This window comes from Podospora pseudoanserina, chromosome 6 (genome assembly GCF_035222485.1).
Source record: "Podospora pseudoanserina strain CBS 124.78 chromosome 6, whole genome shotgun sequence".
NCBI classification, from domain to species: domain Eukaryota; kingdom Fungi; phylum Ascomycota; class Sordariomycetes; order Sordariales; family Podosporaceae; genus Podospora; species Podospora pseudoanserina.
The window spans coordinates 2982793-3009146 of NC_085925.1; the positions used below are offsets into that span (position 1 = coordinate 2982793).

At 51.3% G+C, this 26354-nt stretch overlaps 13 protein-coding genes across 13 annotated transcripts; 11 read left to right on the forward strand and 2 right to left on the reverse strand.

Annotated features, from left to right (window-relative positions):
• Positions 1-44: 44 nt before the first annotated feature.
• Positions 45-1506, forward strand: QC764_607555 (uncharacterized protein). The gene is made up of 3 exons (XM_062949255.1): positions 45-277; positions 482-865; positions 922-1506. Exons 2-3 carry the CDS (start codon positions 491-493, stop codon positions 1207-1209), a joined length of 663 nt encoding a protein of 220 aa, XP_062797925.1. The 5' UTR covers positions 45-277; positions 482-490; the 3' UTR covers positions 1210-1506.
• Positions 1507-1605: 99 nt separating this feature from the next.
• On the forward strand, positions 1606-2692 carry QC764_607560 (uncharacterized protein; the record flags this gene model as incomplete). Its single annotated transcript, XM_062949256.1, has 2 exons — positions 1606-1764; positions 1913-2692. The coding sequence occupies 2 exons, from the start codon at positions 1606-1608 to the stop codon at positions 2690-2692; spliced, it is 939 nt and encodes a 312-aa protein (XP_062797926.1).
• Positions 2693-3666: 974 nt separating this feature from the next.
• QC764_0097220 (uncharacterized protein) lies at positions 3667-4162 on the forward strand (the record flags this gene model as incomplete). The annotated part of the gene is made up of 2 exons (XM_062941010.1): positions 3667-3788; positions 3883-4162. The coding sequence occupies 2 exons, from the start codon at positions 3667-3669 to the stop codon at positions 4160-4162; spliced, it is 402 nt and encodes a 133-aa protein (XP_062797927.1).
• A 3-nt stretch (positions 4163-4165) lies between these two features.
• On the forward strand, positions 4166-5451 carry QC764_0097230 (uncharacterized protein; the record flags this gene model as incomplete). Its single annotated transcript, XM_062941011.1, has 2 exons — positions 4166-4291; positions 4391-5451. The coding sequence occupies 2 exons, from the start codon at positions 4166-4168 to the stop codon at positions 4736-4738; spliced, it is 474 nt and encodes a 157-aa protein (XP_062797928.1). The 3' UTR covers positions 4739-5451.
• A 3185-nt stretch (positions 5452-8636) lies between these two features.
• On the reverse strand, positions 8637-12003 carry QC764_607570 (uncharacterized protein). The gene is made up of 3 exons (XM_062949257.1): positions 10711-12003; positions 9976-10656; positions 8637-9912 (listed from the first exon to the last, which is right to left on the reverse strand). Exons 1-3 carry the CDS (start codon positions 10742-10744, stop codon positions 8831-8833), a joined length of 1797 nt encoding a protein of 598 aa, XP_062797929.1. The 5' UTR covers positions 10745-12003; the 3' UTR covers positions 8637-8830.
• Positions 12004-12710: 707 nt separating this feature from the next.
• QC764_0097250 (uncharacterized protein) lies at positions 12711-13577 on the forward strand (the record flags this gene model as incomplete). Its single annotated transcript, XM_062941012.1, has 2 exons — positions 12711-13333; positions 13410-13577. Exons 1-2 carry the CDS (start codon positions 13196-13198, stop codon positions 13575-13577), a joined length of 306 nt encoding a protein of 101 aa, XP_062797930.1. The 5' UTR covers positions 12711-13195.
• Positions 13578-13934: 357 nt separating this feature from the next.
• On the forward strand, positions 13935-14789 carry QC764_0097260 (uncharacterized protein; the record flags this gene model as incomplete). The annotated part of the gene is made up of 2 exons (XM_062941013.1): positions 13935-14150; positions 14211-14789. 2 exons carry the CDS (start codon positions 13935-13937, stop codon positions 14787-14789), a joined length of 795 nt encoding a protein of 264 aa, XP_062797931.1.
• A 310-nt stretch (positions 14790-15099) lies between these two features.
• On the forward strand, positions 15100-16213 carry QC764_607585 (uncharacterized protein; the record flags this gene model as incomplete). Its single annotated transcript, XM_062949258.1, is given in 4 exon segments — positions 15100-15185; positions 15384-15479; positions 15632-15740; positions 15749-16213. Coding segments are annotated over 4 exon segments (756 nt in total).
• Positions 16214-16574: 361 nt separating this feature from the next.
• QC764_0097280 (uncharacterized protein) lies at positions 16575-16757 on the forward strand (the record flags this gene model as incomplete). The annotated part of the gene is made up of 1 exon (XM_062941014.1): positions 16575-16757. One exon carries the CDS (start codon positions 16575-16577, stop codon positions 16755-16757), a length of 183 nt encoding a protein of 60 aa, XP_062797933.1.
• A 484-nt stretch (positions 16758-17241) lies between these two features.
• QC764_607600 (uncharacterized protein) lies at positions 17242-17775 on the forward strand (the record flags this gene model as incomplete). Its single annotated transcript, XM_062949259.1, has 1 exon — positions 17242-17775. One exon carries the CDS (start codon positions 17242-17244, stop codon positions 17773-17775), a length of 534 nt encoding a protein of 177 aa, XP_062797934.1.
• Positions 17776-18096: 321 nt separating this feature from the next.
• GUK1 (guanylate kinase) lies at positions 18097-19104 on the forward strand (the record flags this gene model as incomplete). Its single annotated transcript, XM_062949260.1, has 5 exons — positions 18097-18172; positions 18315-18391; positions 18475-18614; positions 18684-18981; positions 19045-19104. 5 exons carry the CDS (start codon positions 18097-18099, stop codon positions 19102-19104), a joined length of 651 nt encoding a protein of 216 aa, XP_062797935.1.
• Positions 19105-19516: 412 nt separating this feature from the next.
• On the forward strand, positions 19517-20131 carry QC764_607620 (uncharacterized protein; the record flags this gene model as incomplete). The annotated part of the gene is made up of 1 exon (XM_062949261.1): positions 19517-20131. One exon carries the CDS (start codon positions 19517-19519, stop codon positions 20129-20131), a length of 615 nt encoding a protein of 204 aa, XP_062797936.1.
• A 3629-nt stretch (positions 20132-23760) lies between these two features.
• On the reverse strand, positions 23761-25651 carry QC764_607630 (uncharacterized protein; the record flags this gene model as incomplete). Its single annotated transcript, XM_062949262.1, has 3 exons — positions 23761-24340; positions 24392-25379; positions 25447-25651. The coding sequence occupies 3 exons, from the start codon at positions 25649-25651 to the stop codon at positions 23947-23949; spliced, it is 1587 nt and encodes a 528-aa protein (XP_062797937.1). The 3' UTR covers positions 23761-23946.
• Positions 25652-26354: the final 703 nt, after the last annotated feature.

Consider the following 26354-nt stretch of genomic DNA (forward strand, 5'->3'; position numbering starts at 1 on the left):
CTTTTTCCTCTTTGCTTGTGTGCCTTTTCCAGGCGGAGCAGAAGGAAGGAGCTATCGCAAATTGAACTTTGCGCCTGCCCTGTTGGTCGCATGGCACCTTCCTGCCTTTTCTGCTCGCTGCTCTTGCTGAGTCAATAACTTGAAAACTTTCTGACAATCGTAAATAATTGGCAGGACATTTCTTCAACCCTCCATCCCTCATCTTCACCATTGCGCACGCCTTTTTACTATCTCAAAACGCCTTCAAAACAAACTCAAACACCTCTTCATTTCAAAGGTATGTGTTCAATCTTCTTCTTCAGGTCTTATAATGAAAGTTTGACGCGTCCAAACGATCATTTGAGGTGTCACTATGCGACTTTGGGACCTCAAACTATCCCCGAAAAGGCCTCAAGTCTACCTTCGAGGAGGTTGATTTGCAAGCTCAGGGCGTCAAGATGTAGAATTCAGGCATAGAAAGCTAATATTAATCCCTCAGTAGATACCGAAGATGTCTGTCGTCTCTCTCAAAGCGGCGTTGAAGGTCAGCGGACTGGCCTGGCCTGGCCGTGACAATGTCCTGGCCAGACGCAGTTGGGACCACAAAGTCGAGAAGATACTGGCGGAGTTGAGGGTGCCCGCGGGCAAAAAGCACATGGTGAAAGCGATCACCAAAATGGTCGAGGAGGCGACCGATTTCGCGCGCAGATTGCACGACGAGCCGGAGGACCACTTTGGCTTCGTCGAGATGTTCGGCGCCCACTCGCGCCTGGGGGTTGCGCTCGCTCGTGCGTCGCCTGCCGTTGTGCAGGTGTTTGAGAACCTCTTCTTCGCGGTTGTGATGGCTCGCCATCGGTACTTGGAGGATTGCTTCGAGTACGACAAGGTATGTTGCCATTGCAAGGTTGAATTGAATCAATTGCTAACACCTTGTGTTGACAGGAACCCGTCAAGGAGTTCCAGCTCTCTGCCCTGGCCAAGGCCATTGACCAGTTCAATGGGGCCGTGAGGGGCTTTTGGTCCAATACCGAGCTGGAGCTGTACATGAACGAGGCGGCGGACGATGTCGAGATCTTTGAGGAGGAAGATGGCGCCACTACTGGCGGCCAGCAAGATGTAGAGATGGAGGACGTTCGTGCTGGTGTTGAGGGCATGATACTCAACAACACGCAGGATGTGGAGATGGGGGATGTTAATGCTGCTGGTGGTTCGTTTAGAGATCGCATTTGATGACACATGGTTTCTTTCAGTTTCAGCATTGGCATTGTTTTGCTTGATGGCCTCTTTTCGTTCAAGGCGTTCATTCGGGTTCACAATGGGCAGCATGTTCTGGAGTTGAGGCATGGCTTTCTCTGTCTTTGGCACCGGATTGGTTGGCGCACTAGGGATAGGAGCATTGTTTCGTTGCTATGAGTTTCAGGAGGCGTTGACTTCTCAGGCTAGCACATCAAGCGATTGCTGATGCAGCCTTTACCTTGATCCTTTTACTCGTCAAGCAAGTGAAATCATGTCGTGTCACCAACCCCTAATGCCCAAAGTAAACATTCATCCACAGCAACGCAACCGGCTGCATAGTGGAACTCGGCGTTAGAGTGGGGCCGCGCATCTTCCGGCTGATGTCGGGCCATGCCGAGCGGCTGTTCCGGGAAGCGAAGACGCATGCCACAACGTTACACTAATCCACAAGCCACACTGTATTTTAACCCCTCCCTTGATCCATGCCGAGACATGCTTTTTTCCTATCTCTTTTCACACCAAATCCCTCGTTTCTTTTCCACAATTATAGTTTCAAATCATAACCTCCATCCATCTTTGTGTTTACCTTACCCCCTGAGTCTCCAGAACAATGACGTCATCCACCACCGCTGCCCCCTTTTCCCTCACCAAACACCTCCTCTCCCTCCAACCAGAGGAGTTCAAAGCCGCGACTCAACACCCCTTTTTGCTCGCTGCAGCAAAGGGGACGCTCCCCAAAGATGTGCTGAGTCATTGGCTGGTGAATGACCGGTTGTATATCCATGCTTATATCCGAGCTGCGGGACAGTTGCTCGCTAGTCTGGAGCTGCCGAAGCATTTACCTGGGGTTGAACAGCCGGGGGAAGAGGATGAGGCGTTCGAAGTTAGACTGGTGGATTGGCTGATTGAGGCTTTGGTTGCGGTGAGGAGGGAGGAGAGGATGTTTCTTGAGGTTGGGGGGAGGTATGAATTGGTGGATTTTGTGGGAGTGAACTCAAGGGAGGTGGGGAGGGTGAAGGGGTTGGGGGTTATTGAGGGGTTGTTTAGGGATGTTGGAAGGAAGGAGAAGGGGAAGGGGTTGGGATCTTGGTTGTTGGGGGCAGGGGGAGGAGAATTGCCGGTGAGTGAGAAGATTCCTTGGTTGGAGGGGGCGGTGACGTTTTGGGGGACGGAGAGAGTTTATCTTGAGGCTTGGAGCTGGGCGAGGGGGCAGCAGGAGGAGAGGCCTAATGGGAAGGAGGATGAGGATGGTGGGGCGTTGAGGAGGGAGTTTATTCCTAATTGGAGTAGTGATGAGTTTAGGGGGTTTGTGGAGAGGTTGGGGGTGTTGATTGATCAGGCTGTGGAGAGGGAGATTGGGATGGTCGGTGAGGATGGGCAGAAACAGGAGGAAGTGAAGAAAGAAATCTTGGGGAGGGTGGAAGGGAAGTGGAGGACCTTGATGGAGGGGGAGAAGGGGTTTTGGCCGGATGTGTGATGGTTGAAGAAGCATGTGCGAACTGTAGTGTTTTATTTTCTTGGAGACGCAGCTTCGGATTCCCTTTCGCCACTTTTTTACAGTAAAATTACAGACATCGAGTGGACTGCTTATCCCTGATTCAAACCTACCGGCTTTCCTGAGTCTGTTGTCTCGCACTATAAAATGGGGCCAGGTTTTATATAGGGCATTTGGCCATTCTAGTCCTCCGGCTTTGCTTACCACCACTCGAGTTTCCTTCTAATGCTGGCTTGTGGGTAAAATAGACATCCAAATCACTGTTGTTTACGTTGCCAGTGCCATGATTGAGCTGATGATTGAGCTGGCAAAGTCTAGAACGCTCTACAACCAATGGCTCTTGGTCGGCTGGTCGCCTTGCCATTGGTAACAAAGCTGACACGTGGTGGGATGACATCGTGCCTATCTTAAAGCCTGAAGAGGGAACTGTCTGTACTTAATCAGCAGTTAGACTGCTACACTTGCGGAAGGAGCAACTACCCCTGATCAACAACAGTTCTGCAGTACCTTCCATCAACAGCACAACCATGTTTGGCTAAGTGGTCTGGCTCTCTCATCGAGTGCCACAGCTAGGCTACAGACACCATGGGTTCAATCCCCATGGTGGGCGCTCTCTATCGCAACTGTCGATTTCCTGGCTGCTTGACTCCTATGTTCGCTTCCGCTTTAGGCCGCGCTGAGGGTTGTAGGTCTGGAGGATGGCCAACACAGTACTTTCATTTTGTGTTTATCTCTTTTGTAAAACAATCACTTCTTTTTGATCTAACATGTGATGAAAATTGATTGAACCTCAGATGAGTCTCTGTCCCCAGTACTATGTCTTAAGATACACTATAGTAGAATTGATATGAGCCGCGGTGTCGCACCCTCCCTTTAAACCAAGTTGCAGGCAGAGGCTAACTTGCGAAGCTGTGACTGTTTGTTTTGGTTTTTCTGCCACTCTTATTCGCCTGCACATGACTTGCACTGCCGATAAAAAGTCTCTTGCTCGCGATTTCAAATTCAAAGAGTCTCCTTCGCAAGCCAACTCCCGACCTCGACCACACGGCCACCACCGCCCTCGCTCACGCCCGCAATCGTTTGTGAACGAATTTTGAGAGGTATGCTCGGATGAAGAACGTAATTTATTCAAATTTGAAATTTGAAATTTGAAATTGACAAAAAGAACTTAGTAAGATCGACAAGATGGCTCCCCAACTCCGTCGTTTGCTTCCCAACAAGGGATTATCCTGGCCTCAGGGCGACGTAGTCTTGGGAAAGACCAGACGCGACAGGTCCGTGGTTGACACACTGGCCCGGTTCATGCCTCTCGACAAGCAGAATGTCCGGGGGTTTTTGTTGAAGATGGTGGAGTTCGCTTTGGGGATGGGGAGGTGGTTGGTTGAGCAGCACGAGGAATCCTGCGCTCCTCCGGAGACGGTGGTGAAGATTGACCCTTTTTGGGTGTTTTAGGAAATGCACATGCATTTCACCCATGAGATGGGTTGGGAGAACGAAATGCAATACGCCTTATTTATTTCGTTGTTTCAGGAGTTGATGTATGCCCGGGAGAGGTATCGGAACTGGTGGGACAGCACTCCGGTAAGTTACAATCTGTTTTGCAAAAAAACCAAAAGAAAAATAAGAAAAAAGAGAGTTTTGTGCATGGATGATGAATCAAGTTGTTAACATTTTGTGCAGAGAACCAGCACCATGCAGGGTAACGGGTTGACCGACGGCTTGGACAAGCTGTATTTCGAGGTGCCGTTCTTCGCCCGGAATGAGCTGGAGGTGAATTTGTGGGTGTCGGCAAGGCTGCGCCAGGACGAGCGTAAGGAGGGGGAGGCCGCGGCGTTGGACAGCGTGGCTGATGGCCTCCAAGCATTGGGGGTCGATCCCGCTGCTCCTCCGCGCGTGGACTTTGAGGACGTGAGCCAAGCACTGAAGGATCTGGATTTCGATGAGGCCATGGAAGATGCGGATGTTGAGGGTGAGGGGAAGGGTGATGGAATAGAGATGGAGATGGATATAATGGATATGGAGGAGTAAGGCTGCGGTCGGGCTGAAGGAAAACAGTAGACCGGGGGAACCTGAACCACCTACAAAACGGCTGAAGGACAACAGTGTAAAGCTGTGGGCTGGCAACCCATGTCGGGCGGCGAAGACAGACTCTGTACCTCCACGTGGTGCCGCCTGAGAACCTGGGTCTTTGCGTTGGAGTTTTCCTCCTGACATCTTAGACCCAGAGCCAGCACAGAGACGCGAGCTTTCATCAAACGACTTGCCTAGCTGAAGCCTTGTGGCTTTGGTGGGCAAACATTAAATTGTCCTTTTATGCTACTGTATTTTCTACCCTCTTTCCCCGTTTTGTGTGGTCACTAACCTTTGTCACCTGCCAGCTCTCATCTTCAAACAAACCCGATTCCAAGACTTGTCCACCGATCCCCTCCATCAATGTCGCGTCCATTGCCCCCTCCCCATACCACGACACTCGATCTACTACCCCGGCCTAGTTGCCACTCCGTCGCTCCGATGATGCCAAGATACTCCGTCTACCACCTTCGTCATTTCTGCCAAGGGTGTCAGGAATACGACGCATCGCGGTGTTCACCGCGCCCAAGATACATAACACGACATTGATGCAAAGAGGGTGACGGGGTGTGGTTTACGGTGTGCACATGTACATTCGGCTGCGCTCCTTGCGGAAGAGCTGACTGTAGGTTTCCATTTCCAATGCCGTCTATTCAGCATCCCTGCAGCGGGGGTGACCTCTTAAGATGATAGGATCTGATGAGAGATTGGCTTTAGCTAGCCATGATGATAAAGTTGTTTAGCATTTGTGGTTACCTTCTATTGTTATTATAAGTGTTTCTTGTTTTTTATTACATGGTGATGCCTATGGCCACGTGGAGACTCTGTGTCGTGTCACCGGGGTGTTACGACATCTCAAAGGACAGAAATCCGTGCTGGACAGGATTGCTGGAGGTTTGTAACAGACCGGCGTTGAGAGGACTGTTGCCAGGCTGATTGTTGACATGCACGGGCCATCTGTTTTGAGAGCAGGACGGTTGGGATGGCGAAATCGAAGAACCGGACAACAGAGGACTGGGAACAAGACAGGCTGGTTATATATTATTGTCACCTATCATCATATTTAGCTTTGCTGGCTTCAAGGAGTACATGGGGTTCTCTCCATAGTACGCTACCTTGGGTATTGCCCCTCCGTTACCTAGCCGAAAGATACAGCCAAGTCTTTGAGCTTAGATACCTCACTCAATCCCACCCACAACGATTTAGTGACTTGGTCTCTTTGTCACTTTCGTAATCTTCTGGGATATCTCCTTTTAAACGATCCTTAGCAAAGAAGGCTATGTCTGGTTGTGGCTAATGTAGGTAATTGGGCGGTTTTAAAATCAGTGCAGTGCCGCAGGAGTACAATATCAAAGGAGAGAATGGCTTCGTCGAAGCCGTATGGGAGGTTGAGTTCCAGGTTTCCTCTTCTCCAATTGCAGGAGTCCAATCGAGTAGGGATCAGAACTCCTTATCAAAGCATTGATTGTATGATGTCTGAATTCTTGTAGGAAGCTTGGATGGAATTGGAGGAGCTTGCACCACCAGCAACTTGCTCCAGGTGTGTCTCTCAACTCCCACCTCTTTTCGACTTTCTTATTCGTCTGTGAGAGTCGCTATTTTTCCTTCGGCACCGTTATTTGTGCTGTCTGTCTGCTCCTGTATGTACAGCACTGCCTCTCTGGCCTTTGCCTCGTCAGAACCACCATGCTACTATTCTCAACCACTTTGGGTGGTTTATATCTGGATGATTTGCTGTTGGAGTCGCTCGCTTGCAAGTGGCTAGCTGCTTGCGATCGCTCGGCCTGGGCCTCGCACGCCCTTGTGGATTGGACGTAAAAACAATGCAAAACAAAATTTGCAGACACTTCCAACGATACTCTCCGCCGCGCTGGTCGGTCTCGTCTCTGTATGTACAGTCGCAGCTTTGTTTGAGCTCCAGCCAGGCTTGACGCTCTTGACAACTAACTGTATCCTCAGATTTCCTCAAACGACGCCCTTGGGACTCTTCCGCCGTTCGGTACGCTCTCCATCAACTTCTCGACAGTTCAAAGCTTCCAAGTCTTTGATCTTCCCGGTTCCAAACAGACGTGAAACGAATGTCCAGGTTACCAGCACTCCATTTACACCGGAGCTTCGCAGGTGCTCGGCAGATTTATCTGACAGTTCATTTGTGACAGGCACAATAACATCAGATTTGCTGTTTCTTCTTTTCCCTCTATGAGCAGCATCTCCTTCAGGCGTTTTGTGGTATCAACCGCTCTTTGACACTTTGGTCAAGATTGGTGCAGCAGCTAGCATTGTTGTCGAACTAGTCAACAGCCTGACTCTCTACGTTTTCTTCTTCTGGGACCGCTTGGTGAGTATAAACCTGGCTCCCTTGACTTGGGTGGCCTGGGTCCAATACTCTCCTCTCATGGAACGAAAGCTAATAGATTGGAGACAACAGAGTTTTTCACCTTCCTCCTTGCCGTAAGCCGATCGATATCCCCGGAATTACAAGCCTTCAACCGGCTCGTCGCTTTGCTTCATCTCTCATTCCCAATCGCGAAAACGACGTACTGTTAACTAGAGACGCAAGGGGGGCTGATCCTATTGGTAATTGGCAGTTCTCTAAAGAAACCCACTTCGTAGTTGCCTGTGTCGCTTTTTCTGTAAAAATCTTCCTATTGGGCTACAGTCGTCTAAGCCTGAGGCTGGGTGCTAACTCCAGTTGATAACAGAGGCTCGACTGCCAGCCCTTCCCGTTTCTTTGGTCCTTTCCCGTATGTTTCGCGCCTCGTCTCGTGTTTCGTTTGAAAAGCCGCTGACTGCTGACAGTCCTGCCCAGAAAACAGCACAGGCTCACCGTTCTCTCCGGCGTCCTTTGATATATTGGCCCGATTCTCGTGTTCTTCGATATCCCTGTTGTGGATAGCCGTTGTTGATCTTTCTGAGAACCTAGAAACTGACAGCTTAGTTTTAGACAGAAAACCGTTACCATCCCGGCTTCTTTCCGTTTCGTATGTGCTCTTATTCAAGCCCACATCAGTCTTGAACATCAAGACTCATTAATGGTGATATCTAGATTATCACAGCGGTCAAGCTCGTCTCTCTTCCTCATTCTGAGTAGCCACCGGGCTCTCTTTGTGTGGGAAAACTTAGCCTAACATCGTGGCTGGGACAGGAATAACCAACATCAGCGACCAAACCCGTTGTTGTTATTTGCTTTCGGTTGACTTTGTCCCGGTATGTTCATGCCCTTTGTTGTCCCAGGAGTCAATGACGAGGGTAGGGACATCATGTTCCCCAACTGGGCTCAAGAATGCCTGTCTCCTGGTGTGTTTGGGAGGAGTAAAGCGAGAAAACTTCAGGGGCACTCCGTTCAAAGATTGAAATGCTGACAATACCTGTAACACTGATATTTAACCCAGTGTCTTTGTAAGTCATGCGCACGTCAGAAGACAGGGACAAAAACTAACATGTTGGTGCTTAGCTTTTTTTATAAAAAATAGCAGTCAAAGTGCCCGCCCGCGAGCATTTTTTGTTGTTGGCCCAGATGCTCCCTCGTGAGAGCATGGCTTAGGATGTTGGTGATTGTGGGTCAGAAGCTTGGTAAGTTGCATCCCGTTCAATCACTTGCAAAGTGATTTTGCGTTCTTTTTTTTCCCTTTTTGGTAATGCTATGTGGTGTTGATATCGATCAAGGCTTGTTGTATGATGCTGAAAGACTGACATGACACTCTGATATCTCTAGCCGATCGCGCTTTAGAAGCCTTTGGCACCGTCGCCATCACAATCATGGTGGTGACGCCCCAGATCACCAACTCCACAAACAAGGCTGAGTGAGATCACCCCCGCGAAACCCACCCAGTGCCCCAATGACCCGCCGCGCTTGTGCGCCTCCACTAACTGCTTATTTTGACTTCACTCAAATTCTTACATTCCCATCAGCACGACAGCTCATCGCTAATGATTCCAACGTTACAGGCAGCCACCGCCAGAATAAAAGCTGTCTTCAATCATTGGTATTGCAATGGATCGCATTATATACACCCATCTCATCGCCCTCTACGTCATAACAGGACTCCGCTACTCCCCATCGACCGACTGCACCCATTCCGACATGAGATCCTCATAATCCTCCGGCCCATACGGCTCTGTTGCCTCTTTTAACCACCCCGCCTTCCGATGAACTTTCAAACCCATATCCCCCACCATCAAATCCAAGTACGGCACCGCGTCAAACACAAAGTCCGGCAGTAGCGCGCCCTTCCCGGCCGGATACCTCCATTTGCCAAACCGAGCATGCAGTACTGTCTCGTGCTGAACCTCTTCCAGCGTCTTGGCCCTCCCTTCCCGATCCCTCTTCCCATCAACCGGCGGAATCGTCCTCACAGGCAGCTGGTCAGCAAAATACGCCGAGATCCACAACCCCTGGATATGCGCCATGATCATGGTGCTGAAGTTCATGCAGATACCCGCAAAGGCGATGTCTCTTGTCTGCATGAACCTTGCTGAGGGTGGCACCATAAACCGGTACAGCGTCCATGGGGTCAGAGGAGTCGAAGGGTTGATCTTGTCTGTCGTTGACAGACCCTTTGTTCCAAGGAGTGGCTTCAGGTTAGGGTTTTGAACTGGCTGATCCTTCAATCGCGGAAATATACCGAGAATTTCTTTGTCAGCCCTTTCGACGGCTTCCTTGGTGAACAGCTTTGCCTTGCTTGGTGTGTGAGGCAGCCCAATGTCTAGGTCGATTCCCTCAGGGAGAAACTTGACTGGTGGTACGTGCTTCCAACCAGTCACACAGCACAGGGCATCAGCCGGAAGGTCTGTACCGTTGGATAGGTGGACCGTTTTGTGGGACAGGCCGGTGATGTCTGCAATGTGAACTTTGACGGTGCCTTTGGTCAAAAGGTCCCAGAAGCTGGTGGGGTAGTTGTAGATGGAAAAGGACGAAGCGGTGAACATGGGATGGCTCCAGGGCTTGATCTTCTTGAGCTCGGGGTGGGAGTCGTATTTATTGAGCGTGATGACGTCGTTGCCAAGGACGGACCAGAAGACGTTCGTGATGGCGCGGCCGAGGGCGGTGCCGTGGTAGAAGTTGCGGAGCGTGTTGTACCCGTCGGCGAAGCCCCAGATGCAAGGACTGAACCAGGTGAGCATACGGGTGTCTGGGGGTTGCGACGTTAATACGATGATACACAAGAGGGGTGTGGTTGGTCGAAGACACATACTGACCAGCTTCTCTAGCCACTTCTTCAATGGTGTCACGTAGGGTGGTGCCATCCACACAGCACCATGGCCGCTTTCTCGGATCACCCAGTCCACGTGGATACCCTTCTTACCGTACGCATAAACTGCATCCCAAGCCGATTTGCTCCCACCGAAAACCGTCACCTTATGAGTGGTTTCGAGAGTATCGACATGTTGAAGGAAATCAGCACCATGGAACAAAGGCGCGCTAAACTCCTCTTGTCCATCAATATGAGGCAAAAACGGCTCAGAAGTCAACCCGGTAGCGACAATGAGCTTCTTTGCAAAGATCCTGCTCGTCTCGTCGTCATGCTCTACTGTCAGGGTCCAACCACCGTCCAGTCCATCCTGGTGTTCAGCAGTCACAACCTTATGACGGAAGCGGATTTTATCCGCGATGCCAAACTTCTCAGCATAGGCTTTCAGGTACTCATGCACGACAACGCCTGGGATGTGGTCTCCTGGCTTCACACCGAATTGCTCAGTGGTCATCGGAAAGTCAGGGAACTGATATGTCCCAAGCATGTTGTTTGTTCGGAGCTCGGGGTAGAGCCGGCTATTGGCCCAGACACCGCCGACGCTCTCTTTGTCGTCGAGTAGGGCGAGAGTCTTGCCATTGTTGAGCTGGTGGTAGATCTTTGCAGCGGAGAGTCCGGCGATGCCTATGCAATGCAGTTAGTTCCGGGTTGCGACACGCAGGGCGGGTGGTGGCATACCTGCGCCGATGACCACGAGGTCGAGGGTTTCCATGGCGGAGGATTTGAGTTGCCCGTTGAGGTACTCGGTGAAGGACGGTGGGTGTTTGCTTCGAAGGATGTTCCCTGAGCGCAGCAATGGTTGGAGGTGTGACCTCTTTGACCCTCGGACAACTCGGGCCCTGAATGCAGGTACGTCCGTTCCAAGTCAAAAAGGAAGGTTTCTTTACTGTCTCAACGGTGGGTATGTGCAGTGCCGGGAGCTGATCATGGCAATCGCAAGTTGAAGCCCTTCTTCATTGCTGACCCCGCTTACTGAAGATTTCTTTTTTTCAGGAACAAAATCACCGAGGGGCACGCTGCTGATGTGTGATCAAGGGAGGTGGTCCCGCGGTCTCGGCACATGCCCTTGAATTGGGACATATGCCCCCTGTTCTTTTATCAGGAGGTTGCAGTCGGATCCCAGATGGGATGCCAGGCAAAGAACCAAACTGCATGTTCGGCCGTGCTTACAATGCATCCGATAGGCAGAGGCGAAACTCTCTTCCCTATTCACCTTGTCAATTTTCCATTCTGACCAACGAGAGGCATTAGAGAACGTGGGGAAGCTGACTGTGTCGCGCTGAGGGGCTTGATGCCAAGGCCAACATTCCATTGAGCTGTGAACCGCTTTGTGCCTGAACCTGGCTGCGATCGGCGGGGTGCAACCCCCCCTTTTTTGAGGTTGTTTCAGGGGTTCATCTTGGTTGTTCCTTGGGCCTGGCCAGACTTTGAGTCTTGTAGTTTGTGGGGGATACCTTATCATGGTGTGGGGATGCTATCAAGGTGCGTACAGTAAAGGTTGTCATGAGCTGCCAAAATGCATTGTCAGCTTGCTGCGGAGATTTCTTGAGGCTGGAACCAATAGCCTTCTCGTCGCATTCAATAGCGCATGTGGTGTAACAACTGGGAGGCTCTTAGGGGAGAGGGGGGTTGGGGGTCAGCAATGGAGAGTTGCCATATCATTGCAAGTGAGCAAACACATCATAAAGTAATGCATGGTCTCTCACTGTGCTACCGTTGAAACCGATATCGCCCCTTCAGGACTCTAGGGATTATCAAGGACAGCAAAACTTTGGCATCAAGGCCACCGTGCCAGCATCAGACACATGGAGAATCCTGTCAGGGCAATGATGACGTACATCACTAACTGCTTTCAGTCCAACACCCACCATCCAGTAAATTCTTCCTTTCTTTTTACGTGAGGGGCTAACGGCGGCGGGCGTTGTGTGGGGTGTTTTACGACATTCTACGCAAAGAGTGACGAGATTGGCGATGAAATCTGAAGTAAAGCAAAGGGAAGATGCCGGTCAATGTCATAGCAGACAAAGAAAGACCTGAGCAGTCCGTCCGTCTACAAGCATGTGGGTTTTAAGATCTCTTCAATTGATCAAGTCAAAGAAATGCTCTTCCCTTCGGTGCTGCCGATGAAGAGTACTGTACCTTTCCGTCCCCACGTGGCCGTTCGGCTCAACCCGTTGTGTTGAAGATACCCCTCTCAACACTTCAACAGTTGCTCCATGGAGATATTCCCGCTCGATTTTAATCCCCTCCCGGTGCAATACCTCCGTCGGCCTACCTTCCCATCCCATCCCGGAGCCTCGTCGGAGATTTTCTTTTTCTTCAACGGCACACTGCAGCCACTGGTTCGCTCAGCTGAGGGGGTTTGCTGCTGTGAAACCGGATCACTTTACCACGTGCAGCCAGGACGAACATATTTAATGTTATAACCAAGGGAAACTTGCATGCGCCCGAAGAGAGAAGGGAATTGCTTTTTCTTTTCTTGGTGGTGTTTCTACCCGTCAACGTGATCTGCGGTGACGAGTTTCACAAACGGTTGGCAGCAGGAGGGGAGAGGGGATTGCCAGTGGTCAGCCAATGCAACGGGCCCCCTTTTTTTTGGATTGCCAGGGGGTTTGGGGTGGTCAGCAGTAGAATGATAAGGTTGGATTTTGGAAGGAGGTGGGGGGTGGGCTTATTGCAATTAGGTAGATATGCTGCTTGCCTGATGCTGTCCTACGGGGTGGGTGCTGTATACACTTCGCTCCTCTGGCCGCCCGTGCTTTGTTTCTCCTGAGGCTTCTTGTGTTCCTATCGGAGGCATGGTGCGGAAGAACGGGGTGTTATCTACCTACATTGGCTTCTTTTAAAGAAGAGGACGCCTCGGGTACGTTAATCTGCTTTTGCTTTTTCCGAGCTGGGGCGTCCTGCTGGAGGTTTCTTTATCGTTCTGGACTTTGTTGTATTTTTAACTTGTGGGCTTCTGTCTGGCGGGTGGTGTTGATGAGGTCATCTTTTCTTCATCAAGGTTAAAAAGACGGAATCTGCCGTTTTTCATCTCTCCTTCGAGGTCGTAGCGGCCTTATTGGGAAATATTGCACGCCCCCTTTCCTTCCCACGTGGGCCCAAATCGATATACCGACCTTACCTACCGAGCGCTTTGACGGACAGTGGTGCCAGATTCACCATGGAGGCGTTTATTATTGAAGCGTTTACCTTGTTGGGAGTTGCGTTGGTGGTTGTTGGGATGAGGACGTATGTTAGGTTGACGACTGTGGGGATTAAGGGGTTTCAGGCGGATGATTATTTAATGTTGGTTGCTGCGGTGAGTTTGTTCTTCTTGGAGATGTGATGATGTGGATGGGTAGAGTTGGGGACTGATCACCTGTGTTGTGGGATAGGGCGCGTATACCGTGGAAACATATCTTGCGTACTCGGTGGGTGCGTTATGGAAGGGGTTGGCGAATAATGCGATGACGGATGAGCAGAGACGTCTGCTTGATCCGAACAGTGAGGAGTTTAGGTTGAGGTATGTTCTGACTACATCACGGCCTGCTGGAGTGCGGTAGCTCATGATTGGACTGCAGGGTCAACGGGTCCAAAACTCAGGTTGCTGGGTGGTCGACGTACACATTTCTTCTGTGGACGATCAAGGCGGCGATATGCACCTTCTATCTTCGCCTGACGGTGGGTGACAGACCAGCCACTGTATCATCACGATGACTGCCTGCTGATACCGGCGTAGGAAGGGTTGGAATATCGCAAGCGCATCTTCGCGGGCTTCGTGTTGATCTTCACCACCTGGGTTGCCGTCCTCCTGTCAATATTGCTGGGCTGCCGTCCTCTCGAGAGGAACTGGCAAATCTATCCAAATCCCGGCAGCAAGTCTCCAATCTGTTGTACCCAAAACACCGAATGCTAACACCATGTCAGATCACTGTCAACCGGCCATCTCCAACATTGACATCTTTGTAACTCTTGGGTTGAATGTCTCCACAGACATTTACCTCATGAGCATTCCCATACCCATGCTATGGCGTGCTACCATGAGACCGATGAAAAAGATTGGGCTCATTGTGTTGTTTTCTGGTGGAGCGTTTGTGACGGTGGCAGGAGTGTTGCGATGTATCCTGATTGTTACAGTGAGTTATACAGAATGTCAGTGCAAAAAAAGAGACAGTAACTGACCTGGGGTGTTGCAGGATCCCATCAACGGCGCTCAACAAGCAGGTTCCTGGGCCGTCCGGGAGACGTTTGTGGCTGTGGTGACTTCCAATCTTCCCATGTGTGTTCCCCTAATTAACAGATGGGGTCGACCAATTTTGGGAAGCCTAAAGTCCCTCAAGTCAACAACGGGCAGGATGACACGTTCTGGCCGTTCAGATTCGAAGCATGGAGCGTTCAGGCTTGAGGATAAAAACCCGAGACGTGGAATGGGGCCGAGGAGCGTCAATCCTATTACTGACCTTACGATATCTGAGACGGAGCTGGCTGAGATTCAGCACCAGGAGTATTTTTGGAATCCCAATAAGGGTCGTCAGGACCCAGAGAGCGGACTGGATGGTGAGGGTACGAGCCCAGGTGGGTTGATCTGGAAGCAGACATCCCTCCAAGTGTCGGAGTCGAGAAATTACCATGGTGATGGTGTGGATGAGATTGACTTTGGGGATTATTATCTTGTGGAGCAAGCAAAGAAGAGCGCCGAGATCATGGCCACTTCGCCGACTGGAAGGAGTTGGAAGACTTCGAATAGCAACCGCCAGGAGCGACGATCGCCGTGAATAGCAGCATGATGTCGACACTGCCGTGAATACTGAGGAAGTGGGGTTCATGTTTATTGTGGTCATTCCACAATAGAGGGAAAATAGTGAATAGAGCGCACTAAAAAGTGCATTGTCGAGCTGCCAGTATTGGGCCGTGGTCACAACAATGGCAGGAGGGCTGGGGAAGCCCACCCACCTTTTTCTTCAGACTTGCTTGGATTTCTCCTTTGACCTTTTTTTCTCTTGCACTTGACATCACGATATCCCAGCAAACCTCATTTTTAACGTTTGCAAACGAAATTCAAAACAGCAGAAATTTCGTCGTCGAATGCTTTCCTCGCCACCTCGCGCGCCCCCGGTCGCCCTCACACACTCGATTGGCACCCGGGTGCGTGGTGGTTTGCGGCTCGAGTTGTAAGTTTTTCACCCAGGCTACTGACATCTCCAACATGATTGTCGCTCTGTGCCTTAGACTCTTTGATCTTTCAGTTTCAGCCCACCCCAATCCATCACATTCACCACACAATCTTCCCTTGCTCTTCCCTAACCTGAGATCAATAACAAGTCTTGAATGCCAGAAACCCGATCATACTGACCTGGCCCGGGCCAAAGAGAACGCGGAGAGGGTGCAGAGGGAGAGGGTGGAGGGCATGAGGGCGAATCCCTGCCCCAGGGACTCCTTTGTGAAGTTGCTTCGGGACGAAGATTGTAAGTTTCCCCACACATTTTTGACTCTGGCTTTTTGGTCTTGTTACTTTTCTTTTTCTTTTTATAAAGAAACTCTAATAATTTTTAGGGGGACGAGTCTTGCCCGCACGCGTGAGCCCTCCCGCGACGCTTGTCCGCGCCTTTGCCAGCAGCTCGCCCGAGCGCAAGACGGGCGTGGCCAAGCCTAAAGTTGCCGTTCGCGAGCGCCAGGGGGGTAGTCCTGCTGGGACGGTTTTGGGAAATATTGGGATGAAGGAGAAGGTTGGGAGGTTGGGAGGTTGGGGGGTGACTGGTTGAGGCAGCGGAGGGGGTGGTCCAATGCTGTAACGGGCACAGGTTGGATTGGGGTGTTAAAGCAGTTGGTGGAGTGGGTGGTTGGCGAGGTGGGCGATACACTCACGGTTGCTGGGTTTATGGTGTTTTTCGTGCTGTTGTGGGCCGTGGTCATGACGGTGGTGTGGATGGTGCAGGCGGTTGGCCAAATATGGCATACCTGGTACGGGCAGGAGAAGATTGTGGTCTTAGAGGAGGTTGATTCGGAGGGCAGGGATCGCCACAGACCGGCTTTCCTGGATATCAATGTGGAGGAGATGGCTGAGAGTTTGCTTGGGAAGTGGAGGGAGAAGGGCACCGGTGTTGTGGGGGCCGAGGCTGAAGATATCGAGGCGTTTAGGGGACGGCTCAAATCTTTCGCTACTAAGCATCCGGGTCGTCATGGGAGGAGCTGGCCATAGGCTTTATGCCTTTCCCAACAGGCGCCATCACTAACCGAGTGGGCATTATCGAAACTCGGCGAGGCGCAGACAAACGCAAACAACACCATTGGTGGGCATGATCAGCATCCGATTGCGCATTATCGAAATTCAGAGAGCCCCTTCAACAACCCAGGGGGGCATTATCGAAGGCTGGGTCAGCGTTGATGCATTGGAGGTTATCTTCAAAGTCCTGTCCGCGACCGCAAGAGGCATACGGGCCATCCAAGTGGGCTCTATCGAAGCTTGGACCGGCGTTTTGAAGACCCAAGCGGGCATTATCGAAGCTTAGGCGGGCGTTTAGAGTGTATTTGGGAGGTCTTTAGTCATTGGAAGAAAAAGTATGGGCCGTTTGAGTGGGTATCATCGGAACTTGGATAGGCGTGGGAGACCTGGGCCAGCCTCATCAGGCTCGGGCATGCGTCTGCACATGACTTCGTCACCTCTCTGCATCGTCAGGACAATATCTATCTTTGGGCTAGGGATACGCTGGAACATTTTAAAGGTCTGTCACGCAGGTTGCTAGGGGCATATCGGGTTATAAAGGTGTTCAGGAGGTTGCTGTATGGGTAGATGGATACCAGCCCGCTCTTTTGTGTTGTTTTTTGGGCGTATATTTATATTATGGGATGCATTTGTTTAGATGATCTTTGGAGATACCGCAGGGAACCCGTCTCCCCCACAGAACGGTTGAAGACTGCCAACAATATATCGCTTTACCCGAAGTGAGACTATTCCCAATGACGTGATACCAGCCCCCCCGCATTGTCCCTTTTGCTCCGCGCTATGCCCGCCAAGCCGTAACGTTGTGACACACGGCTCTTTTATCTGACGCGCCCTTTGCTGAACTCGAGCGGAATGCTTACCTAACGCAAACGGTGTTTATCTTCCTGTTTGAGCCGCTTGCGTAATTCATCGCCGTTTCCTGGGCTCAATATAAAAAGGCCTGCTAGATATCGGCCCATACATCGTTGAGCATCACCAAACCCTCACCAACAACATCGGCAGTCATGGCCTCCCCAGACAAATCCCAAGAGCAAGGAAAAGGCTTCACGCTCTCGTGCGAATGCGGCTACATAACCATGACGACCCCCTCCCGCACCCCCTCCGGCATGGCACATTGCCATTGCCGAACATGTCAAAAACAATCAGGCTCGGCGTTTGGAACCTCTGTTTACTACCCCACCGACCAAGTCTTTCCCTTACCCGTGGACTTGGAGGCGAAGTTGTCAGTGTTTGAGCACGGGACTGACAGCGGGAACACAATGAGATGTTATTTCTGTCCCAAGTGCGGCGTGAGGATTATGCACCAGGGAATTCTGCCAGATGGGAGCTGGAGGGAGATGATGAGCTTCAAGGCGGGGACGTTTGATGACTGGCCTGAGGAAGGAGGGCTGAATTGGGAGGGGATGGGGGCGAGGCACATCTGGACGAGAAGTGCGAGGATGAATCTTTGTGGGAATTGGGAGGCCTGGGAGAAGTATCCGGATGATATGGTTGATAAGAAGAAGGGGGAGGGGGAGGGGGAGGAGAAGAAGGCGTGAGGTTGGGGGGGTTGGCGGAGAGGGTTAGGGGTAGGGTTGGGCGAGATTGGGTCGGATGTACTCTGGCTTGCTGACAATGCGTACGATGTTTAATCTATCAACGAACCCTTATGTTATGTAATTGCATTAAAGCAGAAAAATGAGGTACCAGTGACTCAGATACCACAATGTCATCCTCAAAGTCATGGGTGTCGTCATTCAGGAACAGTCAGACCCTGAAAGCCAATTGAGTGGGGCAGTTATGCACGCCAAACTTTGTGCCTGGGCAGAACCCTCGTCAGAGTGGCCCAATTTCCAAACGGCGCCTTCTTTCTCCAGACCATGCGACCGTTGCAGCAGCTTTCCCGATCTTCGTTCAACGTCCTTCGTTCACGCTTTGTACATACAATGGCTCCAGGTCAGTTCCTCTCCTCGTCTTCTTGCCCTGATAGCGCTGAACCCGGCCTTCCGCGTTTTCTGCCCCGCCATTTCCGAACCATCCGAAATCTCCAGGGGCATGCGCACCTTGACGAACACCGCTGATGTTCCTCGACAAACAGTCCCTGATTCTCGTCCTATCGTTATTTCCGGCCCCTCCGGCGTCGGAAAGGGAACTCTCTATGGCCGCTTGTTCCAAGTATGACCTACCCTACCCACGCGCAACAGTTTCCCAGCACGAGACCACGAGACCGACGATGTTGACATGACCCGTCTACTCAGAACCACCCCGACACATTCACTCTTTCGGTTTCGCACACCACACGTGGCCCCCGCCCCGGTGAGACCAATGGTGTCCACTACCACTTCGTAACAAAGGAGGCGTTCGAGGCGCTCAAGGCAGCTGATGGGTTCGTCGAGAGGTAACACGCCCGCCACACAAAGATCTACACAGAGAGGAGGAAGAAAGCTGACTAACGCCTTCGGAATAGCGCCAAGTTTGGCGACAACTACTACGGTACCTCAAAGCAGACGATCGAAGAGCAAAAGGCCAAGGGCAAGGTGACCGTGCTTGATATCGAGGTCGAAGGCGTGAAGCAGATCCAGGCGCAAAACTACCCCGCGCGGTATGTCTTCATTGCGCCGCCTAACGAGGAGGCGCTGGAGCAGAGACTGAGAGGGAGAGGCACCGAGAGCGAGGAGAGCATCCAGAAGAGGCTAAAGCAGGCCAAGGTTGAGCTCGAGTATGCCAAAGTGCCGGGAGTGCATGAGAAGATCATTGTCAACGACGTAGGTTCAGGGTGTGAGTCTGTCTTGGTTGCAAAGACAGGTGCTAACGTTCTGGGTATCTAGGATCTGGAAAAGGCGTACAAGGAGCTGGAGGAGTTTGTCTTTGCGGAATCCAAGGCGTAAGGAAGGTTTTGGAGTTGGAGTTGATTGGAGTTGTATAGATGGAATCCCTTCAACCTTGTCGTCAATTTCGAACGCTAGCATCCAACTCCATGTGCTCATTCCAGAAGAAGGTCGCCATTGTTTGACAATGCGGCTGACTACGAGGCAGTTGAAGAGGTGCAAGGGACTTGGATCATCTGTCGTCTTGACCTGCGATTCCGCCTTTTTGCATGTTCAAGTCGGTGTCTTTTCGTCTGAACCTACGAGCCGTACCCCATGACAGACTGGTTGCCACCCTTCCGCTATTCCTTTCGCTTTCCCTCCTCTGCTTATACTTTGACTGGACCTCCTCCCTCTGCTTCGACGTGGCCAACTCGAATTGCTTCTCTGAAGACGAACCACCAGGGAGCACCCGCCATCAACACAATCAACGATGGACGGAACATCTACAGAAGACGATGCCCTCTCCGGTATGGTTGACGTTTTGTCTCTCGCCATGGTCAACACATCTTTCAGCTCTACCACTAAACCAACCGCGACCTTTGAGCTGTTCAGTCAATTCCCCGCCGAGATACAGTGGTGCGTCTTCGAACAATTGCTCGACCTAGAAGACCTAGGACGTGGCCCAGCAGTGCACTTCCTAACCGGTTTCCCCAGAACGTTGGCAAAGGCACTGTTCAGCTCTGACCCAGACGAGAGGATGGATACAAGGCTCAGGCATAACTTTGCACAGGGCATCGGCTTTGTAACTCATGATACCATGAGCCTTCTCGGAAATTTCAAGCGCACAGATCGGCGCGGACGAGAGTATATCCCAAACGCCATCCCTCATCACCTTCGTCTCCGGCAAATTGCCCAAACATGTTCGCTCGCAAGGCGTGTAGTCCGAACTCACCAACAAAACAAGACGCTATTTGGCCTGCACGGTGGCAGGTCTATTCTCGTCAACGATGAGGATGACTTGTTCTATTTCGACATCCTCGTCCTGTCAAAGAAGCCCCGCTCAGACCGTGTTTTGCATCTCAGATCGGCGAACACCATCAACTAAGAGCTGACGGACTGTCTGATAAGTCCGGTCCCCATCGTTCCTGGTGCAGATCATCTCAAGGGCGTCCGCCGCTTGGCTGTGCCGGTCTGGGTGTCAAAGCTGACCGATGGTGGGTGTCCAGGGTGGCATTTCCAGCCGAAACGGCAACGTGATCTGGTGGATCACAGTGATAGCTCTTGCTCGGAAAGCGATTCGGAAGATTACGATTCCAGCGATTGACCTAAGAAGGTGCCCTGTGACAGGTGCGGTCGCGTTATGGGAGGACATCTCAAGGTCACCTGGCCGGAGGAATACGTACTACTAGCTGCCGCTTGGCTTCCTGCCCTCCAAAGCATACACTATGTTGTTCATAACGAGATTCCACCGCCGGGTTCACTCGGCTCTGATTACGCCCCCTGGCGGGCCCTGGCAGGTCCGAGCCCGCAAGAACCAGCCTTGGTGTTCGGAGATAGTTGGGTGACGACCGCTACAGCAATGTACCGATATAAAGGAAATCGCAAAAGCTCACGATTCAGCGCAGTGGGGGCTGAGCCTCCACAAACCTTTCAGTCTATCGGAGGATCTTGGTCGAGCTGTTTGCTCCTATTGACTTCCACGTCTTGTTTCACGCTTTCGTCACAGTGTTATTTTTCGATCTGGATTGGGCAGCATCGTTTCCTATGGACAGTCAGCTTCTCAAGGTGTGGAAAGACAAAATTCCCCATCTGAGCTTCAGATACCTCAGATGGGTGCCAGAGGGGTCGGACTTACTTCCTTGGAAGACGGATCTGAAGCCGCATGGTACACCCAAGAAGAGGCGACAATGGAAGCGTCGATAGGCTGTGTCTTAGAGATCGAGGGATCGTCGTATGGATTGAAGGGGGAGATGTCAATCTTCCGGCCCTGGTGGCTTGTACTAACTTGGGAAGAGTATGATTAATGAGGGTTGCTGTAGCATTGCAGGTGGGGTTGAAGATGGCCACGGCATAGAAAGAGACAGGGTTTCAATGATTAAGTCTCCAGCAAACTTTGGCATCGAATTTCTCCCCTCCACTTGAGAAAGCCTTTCTTTTCATCAAAGCTGAAGGTCTTGGTGCCTGGTCCGCGTTTAACTAACCCCAAGGCAAGTTATGCATACAGTATGGTACCACAATAGGAGAAAGCCTGTCACAAAGTCCACTCGTATGGAAGTTGTGGAGGAGACTTGCAGTCGGACTGACATCAATGCCTTCTCCATAGCCGGCACACTATCATCTTTCCATGTCACTTTCCACGTTTACTTTGCAGGTTCTGGTCGGCTCGGTGTGTGGGCTCGGTTTGTGGGTTCGGTGTGTGTTTTCGCCATATTTTCGCAAAACCAAGAGTGATGCGAAGGCGGTGGCCTCCAGTGGTAGGAACCCTCCACAACGCGTACCAACTGTCTTCTCTTTTTCGAAACTGCAACGTCTTGTTCGTATTACCAGTAGAGAGATCACCAGAGGAGCCATTCTTTCTGACTATTCATTTGTGTGTTATTAATCGGCATCATGGAAAGCCCCGCCGTTCAACCGAGTAGCATAACGGAGATGTTTCGGTGGAAGACGGATCTGAAACGGTGGATGGAGAAGAAGATTGATGGTTAATTTTGCATTTGGCGGAGTTCATATTTTGCACAAATAGCGTGTCTATACCGGGGTACTTTGAGCATCGTGGACTTGGGATGTCAGCGGTCAAGAAATATACCTAGACAACATGGCAAACGATCATTCCTGAGATGACCACGTCATCCGCCCCCAGTTTCCGCCCTTTCTGGTGCAATATGTTCGTTTATCCGGAAAGCATTCGACAGTTGACATGACAATGGATCACATGATGTCTCCACGTGGTAGGCAGCCTACGACCTTTTGCCGCAGTCTTCTTCCTATACTTGCGTTCATCAACCTTTGTGTTATCTGTCCTCGTCCTAAGCGACTTCCTACGAGGCTTTAGCAAACCCGAGACCCAACACCAGCGTAGTTTCCTGAACCTACCTACTCTTTTGCTCTATGCCCGGCGCCCGCCATTCCCATGGCTGTTTCTGGCTCAATCGACTCTTTGTCAGCCACCACGAGCAACAACAATCCCGACCCAGCTGAAGATGTTACTCCTCCTACCATCACGACCTTCGAATACTTCGTCAAACTCCCCCCTGACATACAGTTTTGCATCTTTGAGGAGCTCATAGCCATGAAAGGACTCTGGATGTTCCCATTATCCATTTCTTTGCTGCCTTTCTAACCAGTTTGTTGCCCTTGTTCAGTCAGCGAAAAGAGAAGAAGCATCAAAAGGCCACCGACGCCCTGTGCCAATTCTTCAACAATGTCTGTGGACTCGTCGCGTGATTCCTGTTCCTCACCTATCGCTGATTCCGAGATGGTATCCGGTTCAGAAAGTCTCTCCGAAAGCGAATACTTTTCATGACGTTCGACCAATATCAGAACATAGTAACACCCTCAGATCTCCCCTCCTGCTTTGGGTCTAGTTACTGTCAGTTGCAAGAAGTTGCAAGTGTATGTCTTACTGCGAAACGAGTTGACGAAAGACTGCATCAGGCTCACCAAAGCACATTACCCTTTCACTTATACAACAACCAAACAGTTTTCGCGAATACCGAGAACGACATATTCCTCCTCGAGGTGTTAGTTCGCACCTACGAGAATTACCCCGGAGACGTGGCCTGTGTAAGACAAGCACTTGTGATAGAGGATCACTTCGGAGACCTTTTCAGGATACCACCACTTGTGCTCCCTGGCTCTAACCTTCTCATTGGGGTTCGTCAGCTTGCTTTTCGCCGTTAGCGCATATGAACAGGATGAGGGACCCGAGCCAGGTGAGACTCAATGCCAGGACTGGAGGTGCGTCAAGGTATCTTACGAGGAGGAATTCGCGACTATATCACTAAAAGGCGGCCCCGCCGTCTATTGGTGGGACAGTAACTGCAATGATTATGAGGCGGCGGTGTGTTATAGCTGCTCTGAGCCCGCTGTTAACCACCATGCTTTCGGCTCCCGGCAGATAGAAAGTCTGCTAGTCGCCGCCTGCCTCCCTTCCCTTGAGTCGGTCAACATTATTGTCCATGACGACGAGAACGCTGAAGTCAATTTGCTGGACTCGGAGGATAACTATCCGTGGCGACTGCTCTCGTACCCGAACCCAGACGATAAGCATCCAACAGGGGAGCAAAAACACATCTCATCCCTGCGTCGCCTTCCTTTTCTCAGCCGTCCGGGACTGGATTTCTGCCCCTGGATGCAGCATGCGCCTTTGAAAAGCTTCGGCTGTTTTGGAGGATCAATGACTGAGTTTTTCCTTCACTACGAGACTTTTCGATGGATGCACACTCTTATGTTACGTCAGTTTTGCGGCATTGTATGGCGGGACGAGATTTTACTTGATGCCGATGCCAAAGGAGCAAGGAGAACAAGGGCCATTGGACTGTGGTTTCATTACCTACGACCTGTGACAGGAGAGTAAGGTGTGCAGTCTCCATGAACCCAGTAAGTAATACGCAGCACGCGAAACACGGATATCCGAGACTGTTGCTCTGCGGCCGGGATCAACGTACTCCCAAAACGACACAGGACTTGGAATTGAAGATCTTGGGTGTGTGTGTGGGGGGGGAAGGGGGACAGGTTTGACTGTTAACCATCACCACTTCTCTGACCAAGCCTCTGGGAATCATTGGGAGGAAGAATGTATGCCCGGAAAGGTACGCTGTTGGCGTGGTATAACTTGGGATTAATTTTGACACACTCTTGAACGCTGTTGCTTCAATACAATCCCATTGCCGTCTCACAGTGCATTGACTCGGAGATTACCTACACTCTCTGGTCGGTAGCTTGAATTCCATCATTCGACGACCTCCTCTTCACCCCTTCCAGTTCCACATCGAGCACCTTGTCCACGTTCTTCTGAATCTTGTCCTGCATCTCCTTGCCCTCAAACATGAAGCTGAGTTCCTCAAGTGTGCGGTTGTGTGTCTCAGGGAAGAGAAGATACACCGTAGCAATCTCGATCAGAATCCAGACGCAGTACACAATGTAGTACTTCCATCCAATGGCGTCTAACGCAATGGGGTTGACATATGTGTTGAAGAAGACCGCAAATCGGACCGTCAACTGCTCAACCGCGATACCCTTTGCGCGTTGTTGATAAGGGAAGATCTCAACCATGTACGTGTATGCCAGGGCGTTCCAACCAATGTTGTAGAACCTACCCCTAATGTCAGTCAAATCTCCCATGCCAGGACGCAAAAATACTCACGGCGAATAAACAAAAATAAACACCAGCACCGGTATGGCCGCAGCGCTACTATTCTCAATCGTCGCCCTCGCGCTCGCAATAGTCCAAACAACATACACCACCGCCGTCCCAATCGTGCAAATCAGAAACATCCTCCTCCTCGGAAACCTCGGCGCGATCAACGCAATTGGCACAGCATTGATAAACCCCCAGCAAGTATTGCTCAGAATAACCTGCTGCACCGTCCTATTATCCGTGATGTTCACCAACGCCAAAATTTTCTTCATGTAGAAACTCAACAATCCATTCCCTGACCACTGCGTGAAAAACCCGACTACCGCTGCGAGGAGGAAACGACGTCTCATGGCAGCGTCGCGGAAGACATCCCCCCACACAAACCGCGAGGCAAGTTCTTTCTCCGCCGCGATGGTGGATTGAATTTGCGCGTATTCCAATCTGACAAACTCGTCCCCGTCTTTACCCTCAGAGTGATATTTTTGCAGAATGGCAAACGCTTCCTCACCGCGGTCTTGGCTGACGAGCCAGCGGGGTGACTCGGGGCACCAGTGCATGAATCCGAGTTGGAACGCGCTCGGGACGAGTTGCAACAGGCTGGGGAGACGCCAGGCCCAGGTTGATTCCATTTGAAAGGTGCCGTAGGTTGTCCCTGCTGCGATGATGGCGCCGACGAACCAGGATGCGTTGAAGAGGGATGTCATTACCGCGCGTTCGTTGGCGTAGGAGAGTTCACCGATCATGGAGGAGGCGTTTACGATTGCGAAGGGGATGCCGAAGCCCAGGACCCAGCGGGAGGCGAGGAACATGTCGCTGTTGCGGGCGCCTGCTTGGAGGCCGGCGCCAATGCACATTATGAGGGAGGCCATGAGGATTGTGCGGCGGCGGCCGAGGTACTGGGAGATGGTTGGGATGAAGGGGATTGCCATGAGGGCGCCGAGGGAGTACATTGCGTTGAGGAGGCCGAGGCGGGAGGAGGTTGGGTTGTCAAAGTCTATGGGGGGGGGGGGTGTCACCGCGTCAGTGTAAGGGATACGGAGAGGGGATAAGAGGTAACGTACAGTCAGTCCATGATTTGACAGCCTGGAGACTGTTCATCATCGAGCTGTCAAACCCAGAGGTCCATTCCACCCCGAGGCCAGTCGGCACAAGAATCAGATACAGAAAGCGAAGGTTGGGTTTCTTGTACCAGGGGACGTCATCCGCCTGCGCAATGCGGGTGAGCCGAGGGTCGGCATGTTCTTCTTTGGCGCCGATGATGGCCATCTTGGTTATCGTCGTTGCTGCTCTCTGTCTTGCTCTGCTGTGGTGAAGATATTCAGTAGAACGAAAACTTCACGGCAGGGTCATCAATTACTTATACCTCATCACCCCCAACAATCTCCAGCTACCTGGCAGCCGGGTATGTTACATGCATTCCCCCCATCCTGCCGTATCATCTTCCCCTTCCTGATCAACAAGTGGATCCTCCACCATACGTTGTGAGCTCAAATCCTGCCTTGTAGGTAAGGCATCTTGCACCTCGATAACGTGACGATCCTACAGGTCGGGCATATTTTTGTTAGAGAACCAATCCCGCGAGTCAAATCGCTAACTACCAAGTATCGCCTAAATGACACCTATGTACCGACATGCCAAGTCAACTGTTTGGAGTTGTTTCCTCCGACGTATGCGGGGTTGGCTTGTCTGCCCTGCCGTGCCCGGCCGACGGCGGATTTTGGGGAACGCGGAAGGGTGACGGGATGCAACGGTGTTACGTGGGGACCGGGACAGGTGTGACCGAAGAGCAGGAGGTGGTTCAGGTGTCGGTGTTCGGGAATAAGAAGCAATGCTGCTTAGCTAAGAAGGATATCAAAGGGTTTGTCATGCGAGAGAGTCAGTAAACAGAGGAAACAATGGAACGGGAGTGGATTAAAACATTAGTCTATATTTAGGTTTTGCCTGGGTATCTTTCTTGGTCTAGGTTATC